The sequence below is a fragment of the Elephantulus edwardii genome, unplaced genomic scaffold, assembly GCF_000299155.1.
Source record: "Elephantulus edwardii isolate Elephantulus edwardi_28Jun2011 unplaced genomic scaffold, EleEdw1.0 scaffold00126, whole genome shotgun sequence".
NCBI classification, from domain to species: domain Eukaryota; kingdom Metazoa; phylum Chordata; class Mammalia; order Macroscelidea; family Macroscelididae; genus Elephantulus; species Elephantulus edwardii.
Genome location: NW_006399876.1, coordinates 4,575,955 through 4,597,123, shown reverse-complemented (window position 1 = coordinate 4,597,123; position 21,169 = coordinate 4,575,955). Strand labels below are relative to the sequence as shown.

Genomic DNA, 21,169 nt, shown 5'->3' with positions numbered 1-21,169 from the left:
CCCACAGCTCCGCCACACGGTTCATTCATCAGGGTGTGCGGCCCTTTCCTTTGCTGGGATGAGTTGGTTTTGACTGGGGTTTCATTGTTTGTTTATTTTAACAAAAATGACATGAAATACTACATTATCTATACTTACCTGGCAGGGGGGATACTGTGATCACCAAGGTGGTTTTCGCAGGTGAGGCTTATCTTTTGTGCTCTGGGTGTGCTGACCCCTGCGATTTCCTCAAACAGAGGAGACTCGACTGCATCATTTGTGCTCGTGGGGACTGCATTCACACTTTCCCCTGTGAAAGAAAAAAACCCTCAACCAAAACTATGTTACATGAGCCTTTCAAACAATCAGTGCGAAATGATTCTTGTATCTTTTTTTAGAATTCTCTGTTACGAGAAGTTGAAAATGCAAAAAAGCAGCTAGAAGAAACGCAGCATGACAAGGTGGGTGAGTCTGATTTGTCTCGAGCCCTCCGGGAGCGGAGTTGGGCTGTGTAGCGCCGGTGTGGCTGCTTCACGTGCTTGCTGAAGTGGACATGAACTTCCTGTCCACTGTGGCCTGCCGACTTGATGTTTAATGCTCCTGTATCTACACGCGGGTCACGTGTCTTTTTACATGTTTTGTGACACTGACTGTGTGGCTGCCTCTCTGTTCTGACTCCTTTCTGGGTTTATTATAAATAACAGCACTGGCATTAAACTTGTTAAACAGTGCCTAAGAGGTGCCACGAAAGTAATTTTACATTTTTTAGTAGCCGTGGTTTGTTTAAAAATAATTTATTTTTCATTTCAATGAACATCTACAGAGATTTTGGAATTCCATTCATTCATTGTTGCACCCTTCTCCCCGCTCACCCCCACCCCCGTTTGCTCCTCTCCCTGAAAAGCAAAAGAAAAACTCCCTCATTGGTACACAAATCCCCCCCTCACCTCCCCCAATCCCATCCCCAACCCCAAATATAATCCACTCTGCAACCCTCATTGCGTACTCCTACGATAAACATAATGCCCTAAAATATAATACTTTAAAACTATTCTCTCCCTCAAGTAGCCGTGTTTTAAGAGTAAAACGAATCAGGTGGCTTCCCTTTCATTTGAGCCAGTCCATCTAGTGTGACCCTTCAGCTTGGAGCTAATACAGGAAGGGTAAGGCACTAGTGTAGAGCGGTCACGCGCTCCCCTCCTGGGCTTCACCGTGAGGCTCTGACCTGTTCTGCACGTTTGGGTCACAGTCCCTGGCCCCACTCGAGTGTGCAAGAGGGCTGCTGATGGGGCGGCATGGGGCTAGGAGGTGTCTTAGAGAAACGCTGCTCTCTTGCCATGTGGAAAGTGGGATCAGGCTGCGTGAGTGGACGTGCGTATGTGAAGTGAGCCCACTCAAGCTTTCAGTGACATGTACAGGAGGAGGTGGACGCTGTCCACACCCCCTGCTCTCACGGTGCTCCCACCCTGCACAGCAGGGGTCTTTGTTACCGTTTGCTGTCTGTCCTGCTCCTCGCCTGTGACTTACAGACTAAATCTTGTAATCCACATCCTAGTGTTGATAGTCTTACAGGGAACCTCTCCAGAGTTAAGCTGTTTGGATTCAGTTAGGGCTCTAGTGTCCCCAGAAGGGCCGATGTCAGTGACCCCACTCCTGACAGTGTCTGCTCTGTGTTGTTTGCTGTCTTGCAGGAACAGCTGGTACTGAACATAGAGGCTCTGCGGACTGAACTAGACCAGATGAGGCTGAGAGGGGCCCCCCTTCATCACGGGTAAGGCACACAGGGGCCCTGCCTCCTCCGTCCTGGGCGCAGCGATGTGGCCACGTAGCGCAGGCCTCCCTCCGGGAGGATGTAGGTTAGGAGCAGACAGAGAGGGCAGCAGTCGGGTGAGGGTCGAGGCTGGTGCCCTGGAGTCACATCATCAGGGAACTCAGGCCCAGTGAGGAACAAAATGAGTTAACGTCTGCGTGACTCTGAAAGGCCGCTGGGTAGGCCTGAGGCAGCAGCTGTGTACGTGGGGATGAAAGTCGCCCTTACTGGCCAGATGTGTAAGCCCAGGGGTTAAACCTGCTTCTAGAAGGATCGGTGGGAATAGAGTACATAGGAGAGCCAGAAAAGGTTCCTATCCCTGAGCCCCCTAGAATGGAGGCTGCCCCACTCCACATCCACGTGGGAGTGCCGAGACCCGCTCCACCTGGTCTGGACACAGTAGGCAAAGTACAAACCCAGGTGTCACCCACCGTTCCTCCTGGTCAGCCAGGGAGAACCTAGAGCAGAGCTTCGGCCCAAACAAGGTTCAGAACAGTGTGGGTGGCTCTGGCTGCCCCCAGGCCTGGAGGTGGAGCCTGGCTGACCATCACATCCGAGCTGGTCCTCCCCCGGTCGATGGAAGGACGACGTGCTGGCGGGGCGTGGGCTGGTGCTGCTGTTGGCAGGCTGCTTTTACATACCCTCCTGGGAGACTCTTGTGTGTGAACGATTTTCCAGATCGGCCAGCTCAGGTTCCACTGACCTAGTAACCAGCACTCTCTCATCTTCCATTCCAGCCGGCCGCACTTGGGCAGCGTCCCTGACTTCAGGTTCCCTGTGGCCGACAGTCACACAGATGCTTACGGCGCGGGCTCCGTGTTGCGCCGCACCCAGAAGGGCCGGCTGGCCGCTCTGCGAGATGAGCCCTCCAAGGTGCGTTCTGGACCCCGGCCGCTGGCAGGGAGGTGTCCGCGGGACTGCAGGACTGTGCGCCGCTCAGGACGGGGGCTGCAGGGTCATTCCCGCCCCATCCTTCTGCCAAGAGGACGTGCAGAAAGGCGGCAGCCAAGGCGCTTTTGACCGCGGTGCCCGCTGGGAAGATCTTAAAGCAGTAATAGGGTCGTTGGTCCGGGTGGTCATTGTCTTTTCTTTATTGCGCTGTTTCTGTTGTGGCTTTTGGTGGTCTGCACAGTCATCTCGGTTCCCCTCAGAATTGCGTGTCCTGGTGTTGGGTGGCGTGTGCCGTGTCTCACGCGTCACCCGTCATTCAGCGCAGCTTGTGGTCCCGTTTCCGGTGCTCTAGCCTCCCTGCCCTTTCATCTTTTTATGAAATGAAAGTTCCACTCCTTTCCTCTGTCCAGCAGCCGTGTCTGTGTCCTTCTCTACTTCAAGCACACACTCACTGGATAGTGAGGGAGGTCAGGCCGTTCTACACTCAGGTCACAGCAGTGAACAGGGCAGACGTGACTTCCGCACCCCCAGAGCTATGTTCTAGTGAGGAGAGGTAACAGTGAGTGAAGCAGAAGGGAACAGGCTGCCTTAGTTACCTTCACTTGACAAAGGAATGCTCAGTGGCTTCAGAGAGTCACTCATGGCTCACCGTCTCTGAGTCGGAAGCTCAGGGTGCCTGGCTCGGGCCTGAGGCCTGCGGGGCCGGAGGAGCCGTGTCCTGGTTCACACTCCGGCCTCTTGGCATGAGGCTGCTGTTCACCCCACGCAGCCTCCCCAGAGCTGCCTGGGTGCCCTGTCCACAACAACTGGAGGTCATGGAGAAGCCCAAGATGTCTCAGTCTTGGAAGTCATCTACCTTCATGGTCACTGTTGTCAGTTAGAAGCAAGTTGCTCAGAGGATGGGAGGGAGATGACGCTGACTCCTGAAGGTGAACCATGGTGGGAAGGGGAGAAGGGAAGTGGGCACGTCAAAGGCAGTGTGGGAGGAGGAAGCCTTGTTTTAAGTGCATATCCAGGGAGGGTGACACTCAGGATAAGAGCTGATGAGGGGGATGTGGCCATGGGTGGACTGGCCGGGGAAAAGGGGGCCAGGCTGTCGGGACAGCAGGTGACGGAGTGTGACGTCCTGGACCTGTTGGAAGACCAGGCAGTGAGCGAGGGAGGGCGGGCGTGGGAGGCGAGGCCGAAGGGCTGACCCTTCAGATGGTCAGCGGCTGGGTGAGGACGTCACTCTGAGCACACTGGAGACCACTGAGGGCTCTTCCCCAGGAGCGCTGTGTTGTCCATTTGCATTGTGAAAGGCTGGTTCTGGATGGACGCTGTAGGAGGCAGGAGCTGTGACGGGGCAGCAGCTCACATGCCTTGGCTGTTAACCGGGTCAGCCGGTGAACTGGAAGTCCCCAGGGAGCGTCACGGAGCATCTCTCGCTGGCTGCTCTGTCCTGCAGTGTTACTGGGAACTGGGCTGGGTAGCGGTGGGCTTGGTTTTGGTTTTCTGTACTAAGGATAGACTCGAAGGGAAGACCAGAGAAAAGGTACAGGGCCCTGGGGAGCCCTGACAACAGGGGGAGGCCCTGACGGTCGGGGGAGCCCTGGTCATAGGGGGAGCCCTGGTCATAGGGGCAGCCCTGGTGTGAGGGAGGCCCTGGCTGTGGGGAGAGCCCTGGCAGTTGGGGGGAGCTGGCCATGGGGAGGTCCTGGCCTTCGGGAATGTGCTTGAGTCATGGCTTTCTTGTCACGTAGAGCCAATGAGACTTGCTGCTGGGCTGAGTGTAGAGAGAAGAATCTAGATGGCCCTGAGGGTTTAGACTGAAAGGATAGCATTCTCTGGCTGAGGCCAAGAGGCTGCAGGTTTGGGGGAGACAAGCCCGAGTCAGGCCGTGTCATGGTCGATGTGTCCGCGAGAACCAAGTGCAGGTGGCAGAAAGGCAGGTGGGTGTTCTGTCCAGGCGCTAATTGATAAGTCCCAGGTAGACTTTGTAAAAGCTCAAGAGTTGTAGCATATGTGTGGCGTTTGTGTCACAAGACGAAGAGGCTGCCACGTGGCGCCTGGCGGTAGAGGTGAGTTCCGTGGGTTGGGGAGCTCGAGAGGGAACCGAGTCTAGGGGCTGGCAGTGGAGTCGGAGAGTGAGCTGGCAGGTGCTCCTGGGCTGCAGGGAGGCAGCGAGCTTGATCTTGAGGTTGGTGGGAGAGTGACGGCGCCCTGGCCACTTCTACCGCGATCCTGCGGGACGGAGGGGTGTGGCACCTGCGCACACGGGAGCTCCAGAGGCGGCTGGGAGGACGGACGTGGGAGGACGGACGTGGGAGGGCGGACGTGGGAGGGCGGACGTGGGAGGACAGCTCTGGATTCTCTTACCCTGATTGACATGATCTAGTACCAAGAGGGAAAGTGCTCATTCTTGAGACAAGGAGGAAGGAATGACGTGGTGACCAGGACAGGGAGGCCAGGCGCACAGACGTGGACCCGGAGTGGAAATGGGACCTGTCCTGGTCGTTGAGGTTTCTCCCAGTGAATAGGGAAGCATGCTCAGAGTGAGCCCCGCAGGAGGTGGGCGAGGCTGCAGGTGAGCAGCTGCCTCAGCCTGGCCTTTGAGCACACAGCGCTGTGGGATGTTGGCATTTCATCGTGTGTTGGGCCTCAGAAGTGAGAGGCCAGCTCCTGGTTGTTAGAGTCAGCCTCCGACAGAGGGGACCCGCCAAGCTGGTGGTGGTTGTTAAGTGCCATTAAGTTGACTTTGACTCAGAACGACCCCCTGAACCGCAGCCCTGAGCCTCACGCTGGCCTGCGACGTCCTTGCCCAGTCTCTCTCATGCTTGTTAAGTCACTGCGTGGAACCATCTTAAGGCCCTCCGCCTTTCCCTGTTCTCAGCGTGTCCCTCCTCTAAGGACTGACTCTTCCTGAAAACATGCCCAGAATATGTGACGTGACATTTTGCCATCTTTGCCTTTTAAGGAGCTCGGGGGCTGCATTCCTCCTAGACGTGCACTACGCAGATCCAGAACTTTGCTTGCAGGAAATGCAGAAGACTTGAAACACTGCAGAGATCAGACTGTAACCTTCCATATGATTTACACGTCGCATCAAGAAAACAGAACGTCCTCACCATTGAGCCAGTAGACGACGTCCTGAGAGATGGAGGAAGCGCAGCCAGGGTGCTCCTTGGAGGCAGACATGGTGGACTTCGTCTCTCATGCTTTGGGCACGTTGCTAGGAGAGGCTGCTTCTTGGACAGGGACATCATGCTTGGAAAGGTGGAGGGCCAGCGAAAGCAATAAAGACCTGCAACAAGATGGATTGACATAGTGACTGCAGCAGTGGGCCCAAGTGGTCAGAGTTTAAGGGATGACACAGGACAGGGCCGGGTCCAGGTCTGCTCTTCATAGGCTTGTTACGAGTTCAACTCAACTCAGTGGCATCTAACAACAGTTTCGAAGCAGAGCCCATTTCTCAGCCTCTGTTGGGCTTCCATTGAAACATTTTAAAGGTCCTGTAGGTTTATCTTTCATCTCCTAACTCTTCTCCTATCTTCATGATTGCTGAAATCTGCTTTTCTTGTCTGTAGGTACAAACGCTGAATGAGCAGGACTGGGAACGCGCCCAGCAAGCTAGTGTCCTGGCAAATGTCGCACAGGCCTTTGAGAGTGACGTGGACGTGTCTGACGGGGAGGAGGACAGAGACCCTCTCTTCAGCTCGGTTGATCTCTTGTCACCCAGCGGACAGGCCGATGCCCAGACCTTGGCAATGATGCTTCAGGAGCAGCTGGATGCCATCAACAAAGAGATCAGGTCTGTGCGATGTTTGCAGGGCGCTGCCAGGTGCGAGGGCTTCCCTCCGCTGTCTCCTTTCCGTCAGGGGGCTGACAGGCATCTTCCTAATGTTGTCTAGCAATGAAAATGTCCTGTGTTCTTGAAAAACGGCACCAGCCGCCGTATACCTCAGGACTGCACGTAAGGAGCGAGAGATGAGCACATGCTGAGCCTGCGCGTGCTCTGTGTTCAGTACAGTAAAGTACAGTACTCTGTCTGACAGACCTTCAGGCCTGAGTTTGCCCTGGATCCCAGCACCCTGTCCTCAGTGAGGGCTCCTTGGTGTTTGTGTCACATCCTCTCTGTCCCCCCAGTGTGTGCATGATACTGGGGCTGGAGCCACCGGGCTGGGTGAGTCCCAGAGACGAAGACAGGCTGTGACGGGGGCTGCCAGCATCCGCCTCTGCTCCTGAGAGGAGGAGTCACATGGGCCGAGCAGGCGGGAGGACTGACTGGGGGCGGGGGCTGAAATCCTTTTGCTTTCCTCAGGCTTCTGCTCTGTCCTCCAGTCAAAAAGGGCAGTTGGCGAGCAGGGTGCCGGGTTGAGCCAGGAATTCAGAGTGACTGTGCTGCCCCTGGCCACCCTGCCTGCCATGACCACGGCGTGGGCTCTGTGTGTCCAAGTCACAGCGCCCACCCTGAGTGCAAGCCAGGGTCCCCCTGTGTGACCTCCCCTTGCAGCACGCAGGGCTCGGCCCGTGGTCTGTGCTTGGAAGCAGCCCGGGCAGACGCCTGCCCTGTGCCTGGCAGGGAGTGTCCTGGAGAGCTGTGGGCTGGAGGAGGCAGCAGCAGCTCCCGCCTCTGTTCTGCCCTGCAGACACGGGGCAGCGTCTGGAGCACTTCGCCCACTGGACGTTGAGCGTCGGCCAGAGCGCCTCGTGCCCGTGCTCCATGCTCTGTGTCTGTGCTCACCGTACGCTGTTGGAGGTGACCTCTCTCACCCAACAAGCTGAGCTGCTCCTAAGTAGTAACACTAAACCCCAGCTTAAACAAAACCACTTTCTCCATCTAGAAGTAGAATTGAAGTGCTGAGATTGCTGCTGGTTCCGGTCATTTAATAGGACAGTAATTGTTATTGGCAGGGTCAGATATTAAAACTGCCCTGACTCAGACACTGCACACTAGGCAGAGGTCTGTTAATCCTGACGTGCACGCTAATGCAGCGTGGCTGACTCGAGGCTGAAAGTCAGAGGCGTCTGTAGAGAGGCCCTCGCGTAGAGCTGGGGCTTGAAGAGCCAGCACTGATTTTCTTTAGAGATTTCGGCACTTGGAGATGATTACTTGTTATGTAGATAGCTTCAAAGTTTTGATTTCCGATTGAAGAGAATTGATCCACACAGCCATTTCAGGAAGTAGCATATGAACAAAGACCAGTAGTAACGAAGGAAGAAATCCAGGCTGCGCTGAAGGCATCAGCAGTAAGCAAGTAGTCGGGAATCGATGGAATTCCACTTGAGGTGTTTTAAGGAACCCATGCAACCCTGCAGGTCAAAAACTGGAAGAGAGCTGCCTGGTTACCTGACTGAGTGGAAGAGATCCCTGTTTGTTTCCATTCCCAAAAAAGGTGATCCAACAGAGTGTGGACATTATTGAACAGTATCATTAATACCACATGCAGACACAACCTTGCTGAAGACTATTCAGAAGGAGCTAGAACAAGTACACCAGCAGAAGACCGCCGGAAATTCAGGCTCAATTCAGAAGAGGCCGTGGAACGAGGGATGGCACTGCTAATGTCAGAGCGGGCTTGACTGAACGTGGAGAATCCCATAAAGGTGTTCACTTGGGTTTTACTCACTATGCACGTATATCTGACTGTGTGGATCATAACAATTGTTGCTAACATTGAGAAGAATGGGAATTCCAGACTCTTTAAATTGTACTTATCCAAAACCTATACCTAGATCAGGAAGCATTTGTCCAAACAGAACAAAGGAACACTGCATGGTTTAAAATGAGGAGAAGTGTGTGTCAGGGATGCATCCTTTCTTAATACCTGTTCAGTGTGTGCTGAGCAGATCCTTTAAGAAGCTGGATTCTGTCAAGAAGGGTGTCACATCAAGATCGATGCAGACCGTACAACCTTGCTTGCAGAAGGTGAAGAAGACTTGAAGTACTTTTGCAGAAGATGAAAGACTCCAGTCTGCAATATGGATTACATCTCAGCATCAAGAAAACAAAGATCCTCTGGGCACCATCATGGTGGGTGGAGAAGCCTGAGGCTGTCAGTGGTTATGTCCCAGCAGGACTCACAGAAGCAGCAGTCAGGGGAGCAGGAGACACGCTGCACTGAGGAAACGTGCCGTGAAGAGCATCTGCACAGGTCGGAGGAGCAAAGACCGTTCCCGGACTGAGGTGTGCTGAGTCCAGGCCAGGATGGGGTTGTCTGTGCTTCTGGAAGTTAGACAGTGGGTAAGGATGACAGAAGAGTTGACGTCTTGGAGTAGCGGTGTGGACGGTCTCACTGACTGCCTGAAGGAGGTGCAGCCAGAGTGCTGCTAGAGCCCAGGCTGGGGAGACCTCGCCGCACTGCTCTGGGCAGATCTTCCAGAGGGACCTGTCCCAGGAGAGGGCCATGCTGGGGAAGGTGAGGGTCAGCAGAAAGGAGGAGGACCCCCGAGGGGATGGATTGGCTCAGTGATTCCCTCAGGGCATTGGCTGCGGCACAGATCACGCGGATGATGTGGGATTGGGCAGGTTCAGGTCCGCTGTCCACACGACCTCTGTGTCGTTGCTGTGGTGATGCCGCCTGACACAACAGCAGGTGAAGCGGTTGGCTGGGTTTTGCCCCGAGAGCAGATCGGAGCTGTTAGGTGAGAGACCGCTGTTGAAACCATCCCTCGAGGGGCCACCATCGCTCGTTGGCGTTTTCGAGTCCGTAGGGGAACCTCCGTGTAAACTGGATGAGAAGCGGCCGGGCGAGACTGGCGCTGGAGGAGTGCAGACTCGGAGGCCAGCTGATGTGCGCGTCTCCTCTCGGAGTTAGACTCAGCGTGCCTGACACAGGTGGGCGCACAGGGCTGGAGTCCAGCTCGCGTCCAGCCGCACGTCGGCGGCGTGCGAGCGCTGACCCTGTGCTTCCTTGCAGGTTGATCCAGGAGGAGAAGGAGAGCGCTGAGCAGCGGGCCGAGGAGATCGAGAGCAGGGTCGGGAGCGGGAGCCTCGACAATCTTGGTCGTTTTAGATCAGTGAGCTCCATCCCCCCGTACCCCGCCTCCTCGCTGGCCGGCTCCTCCCCTCCAGGCAGCGGCCGCTCCACCCCGAGGAGGATTCCCCAGAGCCCTGCCCGCGAGGTGGACAGACTGGGCATCATGACCCTGGTAAGCATTTGCCTTCCTGCCTCCGCTGGCCCTGCCCTGGCCCCGGGTAGTCCAGGCCGATGGAGTCCAGCTTGCTCTGGACACAGGCTTGCCTTGTCTCAGAGGTCCAGCTGGTGGCCCAGCGCTCAGCAGGAAGTTCCAGCCTGGGGAGGCCAGTGTCCCTGTCACCGCCGGCACCCCAGACCTCCCACGTGTGCGCCTGTGCGTGGTCAAGAGCCTTCCACCTTAGAGGGGAGCGTTTGCTGGTGGCCAAGGTCGTGGGGTGTTGTGCTGGTGACCAAAGGGCTGAGACACCAGTGGTTCGAATCCACCAGCGGCGGCTCTGCACAGTCAAGACAGGGAGTTTCCTCCCGTTAGAACTTAAGCCTCAGAAATCATCCAGAGGGTCACTGTGGGTGGGCGCCGACCTGGTGGCAGTGAGACTTTGAGTGACTGACAGTGAGTTCTGGTGGTGAAGTGACTGAGTGCTGTGCCCTGGTGAGCTGCTGCGGAGTCCCCGTGGGCAGACAGCCCTGTCCTGTACGTGGCTGAGTGAGAACCGACTCTGTGGCAGCCGCCTTGGCAAAGACATCTGCACAGAAATACAGTGGCTGGGGCTGCGTGCAAAGAGGTGTGTCTCCTTGTTTCAGGGGCGCCTCTGGGAGGGAAGGAGGGAGCGAAGGTCTGCACCACACAGGCCGCTCGGATGCATGGCATGCAGAGACCCCGTGCTGAGCCGCAGGTGGTGCCTTCCCTTGCTGGCCTGCACACGATCCTGGGCACTGGACTCGAGGTGGACTGGTGCTGTCAGTCATGCTTTGTGACTGTGAGGACACCTCCCAGTTTGGCGGTGTGTTGGGTTTGGGCTCAGTGGGTGTCTTGCCCTCGCCCTGTGAGGCTGTGGGCACCCCATGGGGTTCTGCTCTGCAGAGGGCCTGCCATCCCTCATAGTTGTTCCTGGTAGCATCCATGCTCATTTTTAGCCTGATTGCCAGCTACACATGGTGAGGTCAGCTGTGAATCACTTCAGTGGCCTGTCAAGTGGCCTGCTTTGCAGTGTTCTGATACACCATTGTGTTCACATCATTAACTAACCCATTAGCGTTTCACCCTCTGGCACTTTGCCTCTGACTTGGGCCCGTTGGCCCTCGGCACGTGGGACAGCGCTCTGGGGATTTTCTGGGTTTGCGGTTCAGTGTGCAGGCTGGCAAGCCCTGGCTCCGTGACTGGTTCTGATTTCCTGTGTGGTACATACGTTTGTGGTTTTACAGTAGCCTTCTCCACATCCACTGTCAGGGTGTGGTCTGTGTCCTACTTTCTGCCCCGTCCTCTCCTGTGCTCCCGTGCTCTGCTGCGTGCCCAAGTGACAACGAGGAGGCATGGGTGACTGTGCCCAGGAATCTAAGGGCAGGTGTGGATGACAGTGCCCAGATAACGAGGGGCAGGCGTGGAGTGACAGTGCCCAGGTGACAAGGCACAAACGTGGATGACGGTGCCCAGGTGACAAGGGGCAGGCGTGGAGTTACGGTGCCCAGGTGACGGGGCAGCTGTGGATGACGGAGCCCAGGTGACAAGGGGCAGCCGTGGAGTGACGGTGCCCAGATAACAAGGGGCAGCCGTAGAGTGACGGTGCCCAGATAACGAGGGACAGGCGTGCCCAAGTGACAAGGGGTAGACGTGGATGACCCCTCCCAGGTGGCGAGGGGCATGCATGATGGCAGTGCCCAGCCTCAGGCAGAGCTTTATGGTGCATGCTTGCTTTTGTCTCTGGTTTGTCTTTTTCTCATTGAAACTCCTTCCCGCGTGGCAGTGAACGGGAAGTTCCATCGCTGACAGGTGTGGGCACGTGTGAGAAAGGGCACTTGTCAGCGTCTGTGCTCGGATCCTGGAGGACCTCTTTGGTCCCAGCTGAAGTTGCCATCCTCCAAATGGAAGGCTTTCACAGCCTGCACTTGACTTTGTGCTGCTTGTTTTCCAGACTCTTAAGTTTCATCTATTTACAAGTGCACTGCTAATGTCTTTCATAGACTGATTTCATAGACTAATCGTTTAAAATACAAGCGAAGCTCAGAGATTTGCACTCAGTACCTGACCAGCAGGGGAAGCGGCTGTTGGCAGTGGAGTGGGCGCAGGAGTGTGGAGACTCCCGGTGCATCTGTTCTTCTGTGAGGTGTGCAGTGAGTGATGGATTTCTTAGGATGCTGTTAGAGTCCCCAAAATACAGCACCCTGAGTGAGCGTGTGCCCTGGGAGAACGGTACCAGCGGACCCAGGCTTGTCACGACCTGCAATCTGGGTTTTTTTAAGAGGAACCATAAACAGCCCCTCTCTGTGAAGCTCAGGCCCTTCAGTGGCATAAAGGACGCTGTGTGAGGCGTGAGTCCGCGGTTCGGCAAGCTTGGTGGTCACATACCTCACAGCAGCTCTTCGATTTTTGAAGCATTTTCTTTATGAGAATTTCTAGGTAAGGTATGTTCAGTATATGGAGAACTAAATGTAGGCTGTTTCATTTTATAATAGACATTGCATTAACTTCTTATATTTTAAAGTATGTTCCATGAAAGAAAACTAAGCTATAGAGAAGATTGGTTTAGGTTCAGCAATTTTTAAGACTTGTCTAAAGTGCCATGTTTTAATAAACTGTGTCTAATAGAACAAGAACATATCTCGGTAGGTAATAACTTGGTGTTGCTCTAACCGACCTGAGCGCAGTGTTGAGTCCTCGAGGGCAGTGCCCTTCTCCGGCCACAGCCCGCAGTCACCTCGCTCGGCGGTCCCACCGTCCTCATTGTAATGCTGACCTTCCCGCTTTGACGTCAGAGCCCACAGTAACTCTGGTTTCTCTCTGTTTCTTTGCACGCATCTGTCAGCCTAGCGATCTCAGGAAGCATCGTAGAAAGGTAACTTTTCAATGCTACTCTAAGCTTTGGGACCTGGAGGTACGGGAGCGTGCCCTCCCCGGCTCTGAGTCGGACGCGGGCCCTTGTGGAACTGAGTCGTTGTGGTTTCAGCGACAGTGTTTGAGCTCATCTGGCACGTCATTGGTTGTCAGAGCCCACCTGGCACAGACTTACCCCCGTGCCTTTCTCCCGTTCTCTGCCTTCCCTGTTGCACACTTGTAGCAGAGGCCGTCTTGAAGCGCGAAGAGCCCAGATTTCATGACAGTGATATCCCAGCTCACAGCTGTCCGGCCCTGGCTGCCAGCCGGGCCCAGTGCTGAGGGCCGCACGCTGCCTTGCCTCCTTCCTCCACCCACAGATACCCCCGCTGTGAAGCCCACTGCAGTGAGGGAACTTGTAGCGACTGAGCGTGTGGACCCCACTGCCCGATAGGGGGGCGAGCCCATACTCCCAGGCATCCCTGTTCTTGGAGCAGGTGCAGTGCTGCAGTGACTGCATCCAAGGCCACCTCCGCCCGGCCTGCTCAGGCCTCTCAGATGGCCACAGTCCTCAGGGCAGCTGGTCTGTGCATGTCGCTGGGCAGTGGCCCGGCCCCGGGCAGTGCAGTGGGGGGTCAGGCCGACAGTCCTCCCTGGTGAGTTTGTGAGTGTGAGATCACCCAGCCCTTTTGAGCCCTGGTCTGTCCTGTCCAGTTGAGGTGGGGACAGTAGTACTTCCTCATGGGGCTGAGACTTGGCGTAAACCTGGCCGCTCACGCAGCTGGCCCAGTGTGAACGTCCAGGTTGGCTTTGCTGTTTCTGTAAAGCAAGAGCCTCTCACAGCAGGAAGGAGCCACGCTGAGGCACAGGGTCTGCTCTCCCAGCGTGGATGGTCACGGCCTTGCTCTGGGGCCGTCGTGGGTGTCAGGCCTGGGGTGTGCACAGTGTCACGTGCCGCAGCCTCCCTTAGACAGGCCTGCCCCTGCGCTCCTCCTGCATGTCACTGACGTTCCCTCCAGGCGCTGCCTTCAGACACTTCCTGTCAGAATGGACAGAAGCCTGCTGGTGTGGGCAGTGGGGGTACACCTTCCAGAGGGGTGCAGGGGGCGCACTGCCCATGCTGCCATGGGGACAGGGCGGTGCCTGTCCAGCTGCTACTTACGCTGCATGGGGTTAATGGTCAGCTCGGCCTAGATGCTGCCCTCCCCACCTGCCCCTACTTTTCTTCACATGAATGATTTTGGAGACTGGAATTTTTATTCTTACCTATCCCAGTTTCCTGTAAATCACTAGCCATTTTAGCCTTTTGTTGTCTTAAATTAGAAAACAGCAGAGTTTTCCCAGCAATCAGTGAGGAGTCTCCCACAGGCCCCAGCACCACCTGCTCCGTCCTCACTGCCTCTCAGTGGAGGTCTGGGAGCTGTGACGTCAGACAGTGTCGGCTCAGCCCTGTGAAATCCCAGGTCAGGGACAGACAGATGCAGCTCACGTTCAGTGCTTATCCCAGTGCACGCCAGACAAGGCATCCCTCAGCCGATGGGGATTGGCTACAGGACACCCCACTCCATGCCATTGAAACCCTAGGATGCGTCCACCACCTCTCAGCTGACGCTCAAGCTTCATCCTCTGCCCTCCTGGCTACTCTCATCACCTCTAGTGACCTCCCGCCTGCTCCCAGCCTTCTCGAGGTGACCTCTCCTTAGAGGACGCACCTGGACCCAGTAGCGCCCCCTCCCACCTGCTGTACACCTCTTAGCCTGCACACAGACGCTACGTCCCCTCTGGCCTTGGAGGGACTGCTTTGACCACTACATGGCTTTTTTTCTCCTTAAATACTTTCTGTCCTTGGTTGGTTGAATCTGAGAATGTGGAATCTGTTATGACAGAGGACACAGGGTTATACTCCCAGAGTGCAAAGTTACAAGTCAGCCCCACAGGGGAGCTGATGACACTTACCTGTCACCGCACCCAGCTTACCTTCTTCTCGCCTCTGCCCTCATGCAAACCCACATTCCTGTGCAGAGAGGAAGAGCTGGGCCCTGGCAGAGAGCTCGTGTTAGTGACCGGGGCGGGTGGGTTTCCTCACACTGGTGAGCGGTGGCTGACTGCCGCTCACAGCTTCCCGTCCAGGCATCCGCTCGCAGCCTCCACGTAGAGCCCACCCTCCAGATGCCTGTGTGCCAGGCCGGGGTGTGCCCGCTCTGCCTCCCACCTGCTGCCGTAGAAGCCAGCGGCGGTCCACATCTCTCAGAAGGAACAAGGTGCCAGCCCAGGCTCTCCTTTTCTTGGACAGAAGGATGGGGACAATTTTGTCCAGAGGTTTTTGCCCCCTCAAGTGTCAAGAGTTAGGGATCTCTGGTGGCCTGGTGGTTAGAAACTGTGCTGCAGTCCCAAAGGCACACTGTTCGAATCCACCTGCTGCTCCGTGGGAGAAGGATGGGCAGTCTCCTGTGCAGTGAACTGCCTCTGGAAACCCGCCGGAGGGTCAGCTGTGGGTCAGTTCTGATTGGACAGTACAGCAACAGCAACAAGTATAGTTCCCCTGCTAACAAAGAGAAAGGGGGCCCGACTCCTCCTGTGTGACTCAGCTCGGAGAACCAGTGGCGCGGGAGCTAGCAGGTGGCGCCGCCTGGGTCACAGTGAGGGGTTTGAGCTTTGCTTTCCACGCAAAGAGCCCTTCCTTTTAAAGAAGTGAACCGAAGGGTTGAAAGTTTAAACCCACAGCTCTCTGCGAGAAGAGGCATTCTTCCTCTGTGAGGGTTACAGACCCGGGAAAGCCGGGGGGCCGTCCTGCCCCCCCCTCAGGTCACTGGCGCAAGGCCCCAGCGGGGTTGCTTCGTGTGCCACAGAGGTCACTTCTTGGTCCTCAGCAGCTGAGAGGGTGCTGCCCAAAGCACGTGGCCGAGTCTTCAGGTATGGACCGGCCTGGGCACAGGCAGGAGAGGAGACGCGTCTGTCCCACACGAGGGATTGACCTCCACACAGTGTCAGCTGAAGAGGGCCTCCGGCACTGGGCAGTGTGGCTCTTACAGGTGCCCAGATGCGGTCCCGGGTGGCTTTTCACCGTCCACCGCTGACTCATTTTATGCTCTCCACCCCTCAGCTGCCTGCTTCCAGAGAAGAGGTACGAGACGACAAGACAACGATAAAATGTGAAACATCCCCGCCCTCCTCCCCTCGGTCCCTGCGGCTGGACAGGCTGCACAAAGGCGCCTTGTACACAGTCAGCCACGAGGACATCAGGGACGTACGGAAGTAAGCGCCGCACCCCGACACCCGGCCAGGGCGGCCTGGGCGTGGCCTTCAGTCTCACACACGTGCTTTTCTCCTGTCCCACTAGTTACTGTAGGTGCGTGGGCATGGCTGTGGCCGGGGCCGCCTGCTCAGGCCTCAGTGAGGCCCAGCCACGTGCTTGTCCCCGCGGGGAGAGCTGGAGTGGAGGGGCACGGCTGAGTGATGTAGGTGAACTTGCATGAGACAGGTACCTGTCGGGGGTCCTCCATGCAGGTACTCGCCGCTAGTCGAGAGCAGTAGGACCGGACTAAGGCTGTCGGGGAGCGAGGAGACCTGTGAGACCCAGAAAAGCAGGGCCAGCTGTCAGCTTCCCGCTCTCGCAAGTGCCACTAACAGCAAATCTAGAAAAATGTCATTTCCTCCGTCTTACAGACTGGCCCGTGTGAGAAATGTTCTGTTCTTGATGGAGAGCTGGCCAAGCAAATTAGACATTTGTGGTCCGTCGGCCCTGAGTTCTGGACTTTTCTGTCAGGCATGGTCAGTGCCCCTCTGGGCTGCTTGTCCTATGAGCTCCTGGAGTGCGGGCCCCCTCGGCCCTGGGCTTCCCCTGAGAGACCAGCAGGCTGTTCTGTTAGTGACACCTTTGTGAGCTGCCGCTTGCAAGCTTTTCTAGAGAACCAGGCAGTGCACAGTGGGGGCACGTGCGAGCCAGGAGCCACGCTGCGCCCCTTTACGGGGGGGGGGGGGGGGGGCAGCTCGCAGAGCTGCTGCTGAAGGGTTCCCAGCCTCACCCACTGCCAGGGTCAGGGTGCACGTGGTGGGCAGGGGTGCTTTGTCCAAGCAGAGCCCACGGAGCACGTCCCTTCCTGGGAGCAGTCCCCGCTGTCCGGTGTTCTGTACGCTGCCATCACGTGTCACCTGTGGCATGGAGAGGTCATGTGTGCAAGTCAGAGCTGCTGTTCTGGGGTCAGGCGCCAGAGTAGAACTCACTGAGGCCTGACGTTCACGTCCTTAAAGTGCTGTGTTGCTAGTGTGCAAATTATTAAAAGCAAAAAATTCTCCTTTCTCAAAGCTCCACAGGCTCCCAGGACGGGCACGTGAGCAACCCCAGCAGCAGCAACAGCAGCCAGGACTCGCTCCACAAAGCCCCCAAGAAGAAGGGGATCAAGTCCTCCATCGGCCGCTTGTTTGGGAAGAAGGAGAAGGGCCGGCCCGGCCAGACCGCCAGAGAAGGCCTGGGGCAAGGTGGGTTGGGCTTCCGTGCGCTCCCCACAGGATCCTGCATGCACCTGTGCACAGCCCCCCGCGCACACGGGCACACACACGTCCGCACCCCTGGGTCGGCTCTCCGCAGTCAGTGGTCAGCAGGAGACGCTCAGGTGACGTCGTTCGCTCTAAGTGCCTCCGCCTGTCTAGAGACGCACAGCCTCTGAGTGGGCTGTTCAGCTGCATCTAGCAACGTGCAGAAGACACACAAGTTGTTTCCATAACAGTCAGTTCGCAGTGGCCATCTAGTTGATGAGGCTGTAAATTCCAGGGCGGTGGTAGCATGATGGTTAAGCGCTTAGTTGCTAACCAGACTCCTGCCGTTTGGCCCCAGCAGCTGTGCTGCTCTGACACTTGGTGTCCTACGGGTCTGCGGCTGTGAGCAGCCCACGGCCAGCAGCTCAGAACTGTGCCCGTCACGCCGTCCTCACAGTCAGTGCATGTCCTGGAGAATCTCCCTCCTTTCCTGCTGACCCTGACCCGGTGGTAAGGAGTTAGGCTGTCAGCCCAGGCCGGCGGTTCAAATTTACCAGCTGCCCCTCGGGAGAAGAGTGCACCGTCTTCTTCTCTGATTTTCTGCCACCGAAATGCCTCTGGAGGGTTCGCTCTAAGCCAGATAGGACTCTAGGACCCCTCAGCACAACTGCTTTACCAGGTCACCTTTCCTGAACTAGGGACAGTTGAGGGCACGTCGAGAATACTTCAGACGACTTCCTACCATTTTCTTATAAGGGGTATTCCAGTTGTGTCTGTCTCATGTGGCCCCATAAAGACTACAGCTTTGGAGACCCGCGACAGTTCTGCTCAGTGCTGGGTTGTCTCCCTAGACTGGAACTGCCTCCCGGGCCAAGAGCAGCGTACTTTGCGTGTCTGTTTCATTGTCGGGGAATGACGTGTGTAAAGCTGTGAGCTGTGCTTGGTAGGGATTTGTTCTTCTCGTTAAATCTTATTTTGTTGGTGTTGAGAATTTACGTCGTCAGCCATCCCCAGCTCGGGGGTTCCTGACGGCACTCTCAGCGACACGCACGGCCTCCTTGGGGCTTTGCAGCCACGCTCACCGTGCTCTCTGCTTGTCCCTCCCTCGAGCACATGAGCTCGCTGTCCGCAGGGCTCCTGCCTCGTCTTTTCACGTGCTGCTGCCTCTTGGATCCCATCTGAGTGGCTCTTGACCAGCGCATGGTGCTCCCAGCAGATCTCTCGTTTAAGAAGACGTAGAGATGACGTTGGTTGATGTTTTAACACATTGCCGCACACTTAAATCGACGACCGTGATTAGAAACACGTGTTTTTTTTGCCGTCATTTGCAGCAACGTGTTAAAGACTGTCTCAAGACGATAGGTTCAGGACTTCATCCAGCTTCCGTGACTAGAGTTTCTCTTCTGTGTTCCCCCTTTTGATGAGGGCTCTGCTGTACACTCTTGGATCAGAATGTTCCGTGGCACTCACCAGGGACCGCCCAGCCCCTCTGCTGTCACGGCAGCGGCGGCCGCCATTGGTGGAAGCATCCCCACACTTCCCTTTCCTCTCTGCTCCTCCTGCGCCTCCGGTGACCATTCGCAAGCCTTCGAGACCCGCCGCACTGTCAGTCAAGTCAGGTAGAACAGAAGCTCCGAATTAACCAGGATGGCCTGCGGAGCCACCGTCCAAACCTCCTTACCGAGGACCCACGCCCGCAAGATGTTTGCTCACAGAAGCAGCCTCAGCAACTACTTGTTATTGTAGTTTCATAATATTTTCAGTGGCTGATTTTTAGAAAGTCGATTATGGTGCACTTTCTCCTGATATACCTCGTTGTTGTTGTTATTGTTAAATGCTGTCGAGTTGTAGACGACTCAAAGTGATCCCATAAACAAAAGACCTGAACACTTGTATAACTTGTGTCGTTTCTCCCAGGTTCATAGGGTTTCTGGAGGCAAGCCATTTCAGAAGTGGATGCCACTCCTGCTTCCAAGCTTGTTTTAATCAGGGAACTCCACCAAACACTGTCCACCATGGGTGACCATTATCACTTTTGACACATCGGTGTCACCGTGTTCAGCCTCACAGCAACCACGAGTTACCTCTGTACAGCAATGCACAGACCAGTGCTATTCCACTTGGAAGAATGTTTGACCAAGATCTCATGTGCCTTGGGAGGACTCAGACCTCCAGCCTTTGATATTAGCCAACGCTTAATTGTGCTGCCCAGGGACACCTCCCCGCTTCACTCCTATTTTATCACAGTACTGCCAGATTGACTAACTCTTGCTTTGGGGACTGTCCTTCCTCACAGCTGGCCTCTCAGAGACAGAAAATGCCTCTCCAGACGCCCTGGGACTTAGCAAGTTGGGAGGACAGGCGGAGAAGAACCGTAAACTACAAAAGAAGTAAGCTTTTTCTTCCCTCTGTGTGCCTGCTGCGTCTTCTCATGCCCTGGTTTTAGCTGATGAACGTCAGCAAGCGTCACTCATCACAGTGCGTGGACACCTTTTATGTCATCCCTGTGCCCTGGGGATTGGCCACTTGGTGACACTGCTCAAGGAAAGTGCCTGATGGCCTAACAGTAGGGCTGCCCTGGGTCACGGTCCCACAGGATTTGCAGAATCCTTCACAGTCCTTACAAGCCGTACAACTCGTAGGCTATGCAGTAGACTGCTAACTGAAAGGTCAGTGGTTCAAACCCACCAGCCACTCTGAGGAAGCAGGGTGTGGCCATTTGTTCTGTTGAAGCCTGGGAGACCTGCTAGGGCTGTTGTGTCCCCTGGAAGGAGGGGACGGGCAGGGGGGACTGTTTCCTGAGTTGGAGTTAGCTCGCCAGCGCTGAGATGACCAGATTACCTGACCTCACCTCAGCTGGGTGGTCGCTGTGTTGTCCCCATTCTGATGTCGTGCACACTGGGGTGGGTGCTTCGGATGGTTGCTGTGCAGGGTGTTGTGGTCAGTGGGTCTTCTGCCTGACAGGGCATCACCGTGTGTGTGCGTGTGTGTGTGCGTCTGTGCGTTGACAAGCTCACGCTCACCAGGGCTGCACTCTGCGGGGAGGGGGGTGTGAATGTGTGCTCACGCACAAGCTCACGCTCACCAGGGCTGCACTCTGCGGGGAGGGGGGTGTGAATGTGTGCTCACGCACAAGCTCACGCTCACCAGGGCTGCTCTCTGCCTGGGGGGGTGCGCTCGCACGCACTCTGTCAGTCCATCTCACTGACACTCCTCTCCTTTGCTGGTTTTGTTTTTCCGAGAATGATGCCCTTTTTCGGGAGTAGCCTTTCCTGATCCCATCCCCACAGTATGTGAGAGGCCCCTCCACCCTTGCCCCTTCGGAGCACGCTGGCTGCACCGTTCTCCCAGCTGGGTCTGCCCCTCCGTCTGACAGCGCAGTTCACAGGCCTCACCCTCTGCTCCTCCATGGCTGTTGTGCAGCTCCCCACGTTAGGCTCCTGCGCCCCTCGAGTGCACGGGCAGCCTGCCCAGGCGTTGGGACCTTCCTTGCGTTACTAGCAAGCGGTCCTCTGCCTTGGGCCACGAGCACCCTCTGTCTGCGTGTCTGTCCAGCGCGTGGCTGCAGAGGCTCCTCCCCTGGTTATGAATGGAGAGGAGATGCTTCTGCAGACAGGGGTGTCGGGGTGTCAAGAGGAGTCCAGGGCTGTGGGTGTGGGTGCAGGTCGAGCATTGGGGAGTGCTGTTGATAGTATTGATGATGCCGGAGATGGCTGGGGAGTCAGCGCGCTGGTCAGCGTAGGCGCACGTCTGTCGCTGAGCCATGGCTGTCGTCCTCTCTGCAGGAGACGTGGCTGGGAGTCTGTAGGGAACGGGCTTCATTTGTGCTGTATTCACGATATCCCCCTCTCTGCAGGCATGAGCTGCTGGAGGAGGCCCGGAGGCAGGGCCTGCCCTTCGCCCAGTGGGACGGGCCCACTGTCGTCGTGTGGCTGGAGGTAGGGCCCTGTCTGTGTCCTGAGAGGTGGGCGGCCACTTCTCGGACAGCGTGACCTGTTGGCCTTACCCTTCCCTCTCTGTCTGCAG

At 56.3% G+C, this 21,169-nt stretch overlaps 1 protein-coding gene across 3 annotated transcripts in view; it reads left to right on the top strand.

The window, feature by feature from the left end:
- The window catches only part of PPFIA1 (protein tyrosine phosphatase, receptor type, f polypeptide (PTPRF), interacting protein (liprin), alpha 1), a 103,432-nt gene that overhangs the window by 68,703 nt on the left and 13,560 nt on the right, over positions 1–21,169 (top strand). For 2 of the 3 annotated variants that reach the window (XM_006893226.1, XM_006893225.1), the window contains exons 11-19: positions 378–440; positions 1,671–1,750; positions 2,527–2,662; positions 6,247–6,470; positions 9,580–9,811; positions 15,771–15,922; positions 16,974–17,146; positions 19,440–19,533; positions 21,000–21,081. In XM_006893226.1, the coding sequence (XP_006893288.1) occupies positions 378–440; positions 1,671–1,750; positions 2,527–2,662; positions 6,247–6,470; positions 9,580–9,811; positions 15,771–15,922; positions 16,974–17,146; positions 19,440–19,533; positions 21,000–21,081 (1,236 nt within the window). Of the gene's footprint in view, positions 1–377; positions 441–1,670; positions 1,751–2,526; positions 2,663–6,246; positions 6,471–9,579; positions 9,812–12,659; positions 12,690–15,770; positions 15,923–16,973; positions 17,147–19,439; positions 19,534–20,999; positions 21,082–21,169 lie in introns of all 3 variants that reach the window. The other variant, XM_006893224.1, reaches the window with a different exon arrangement.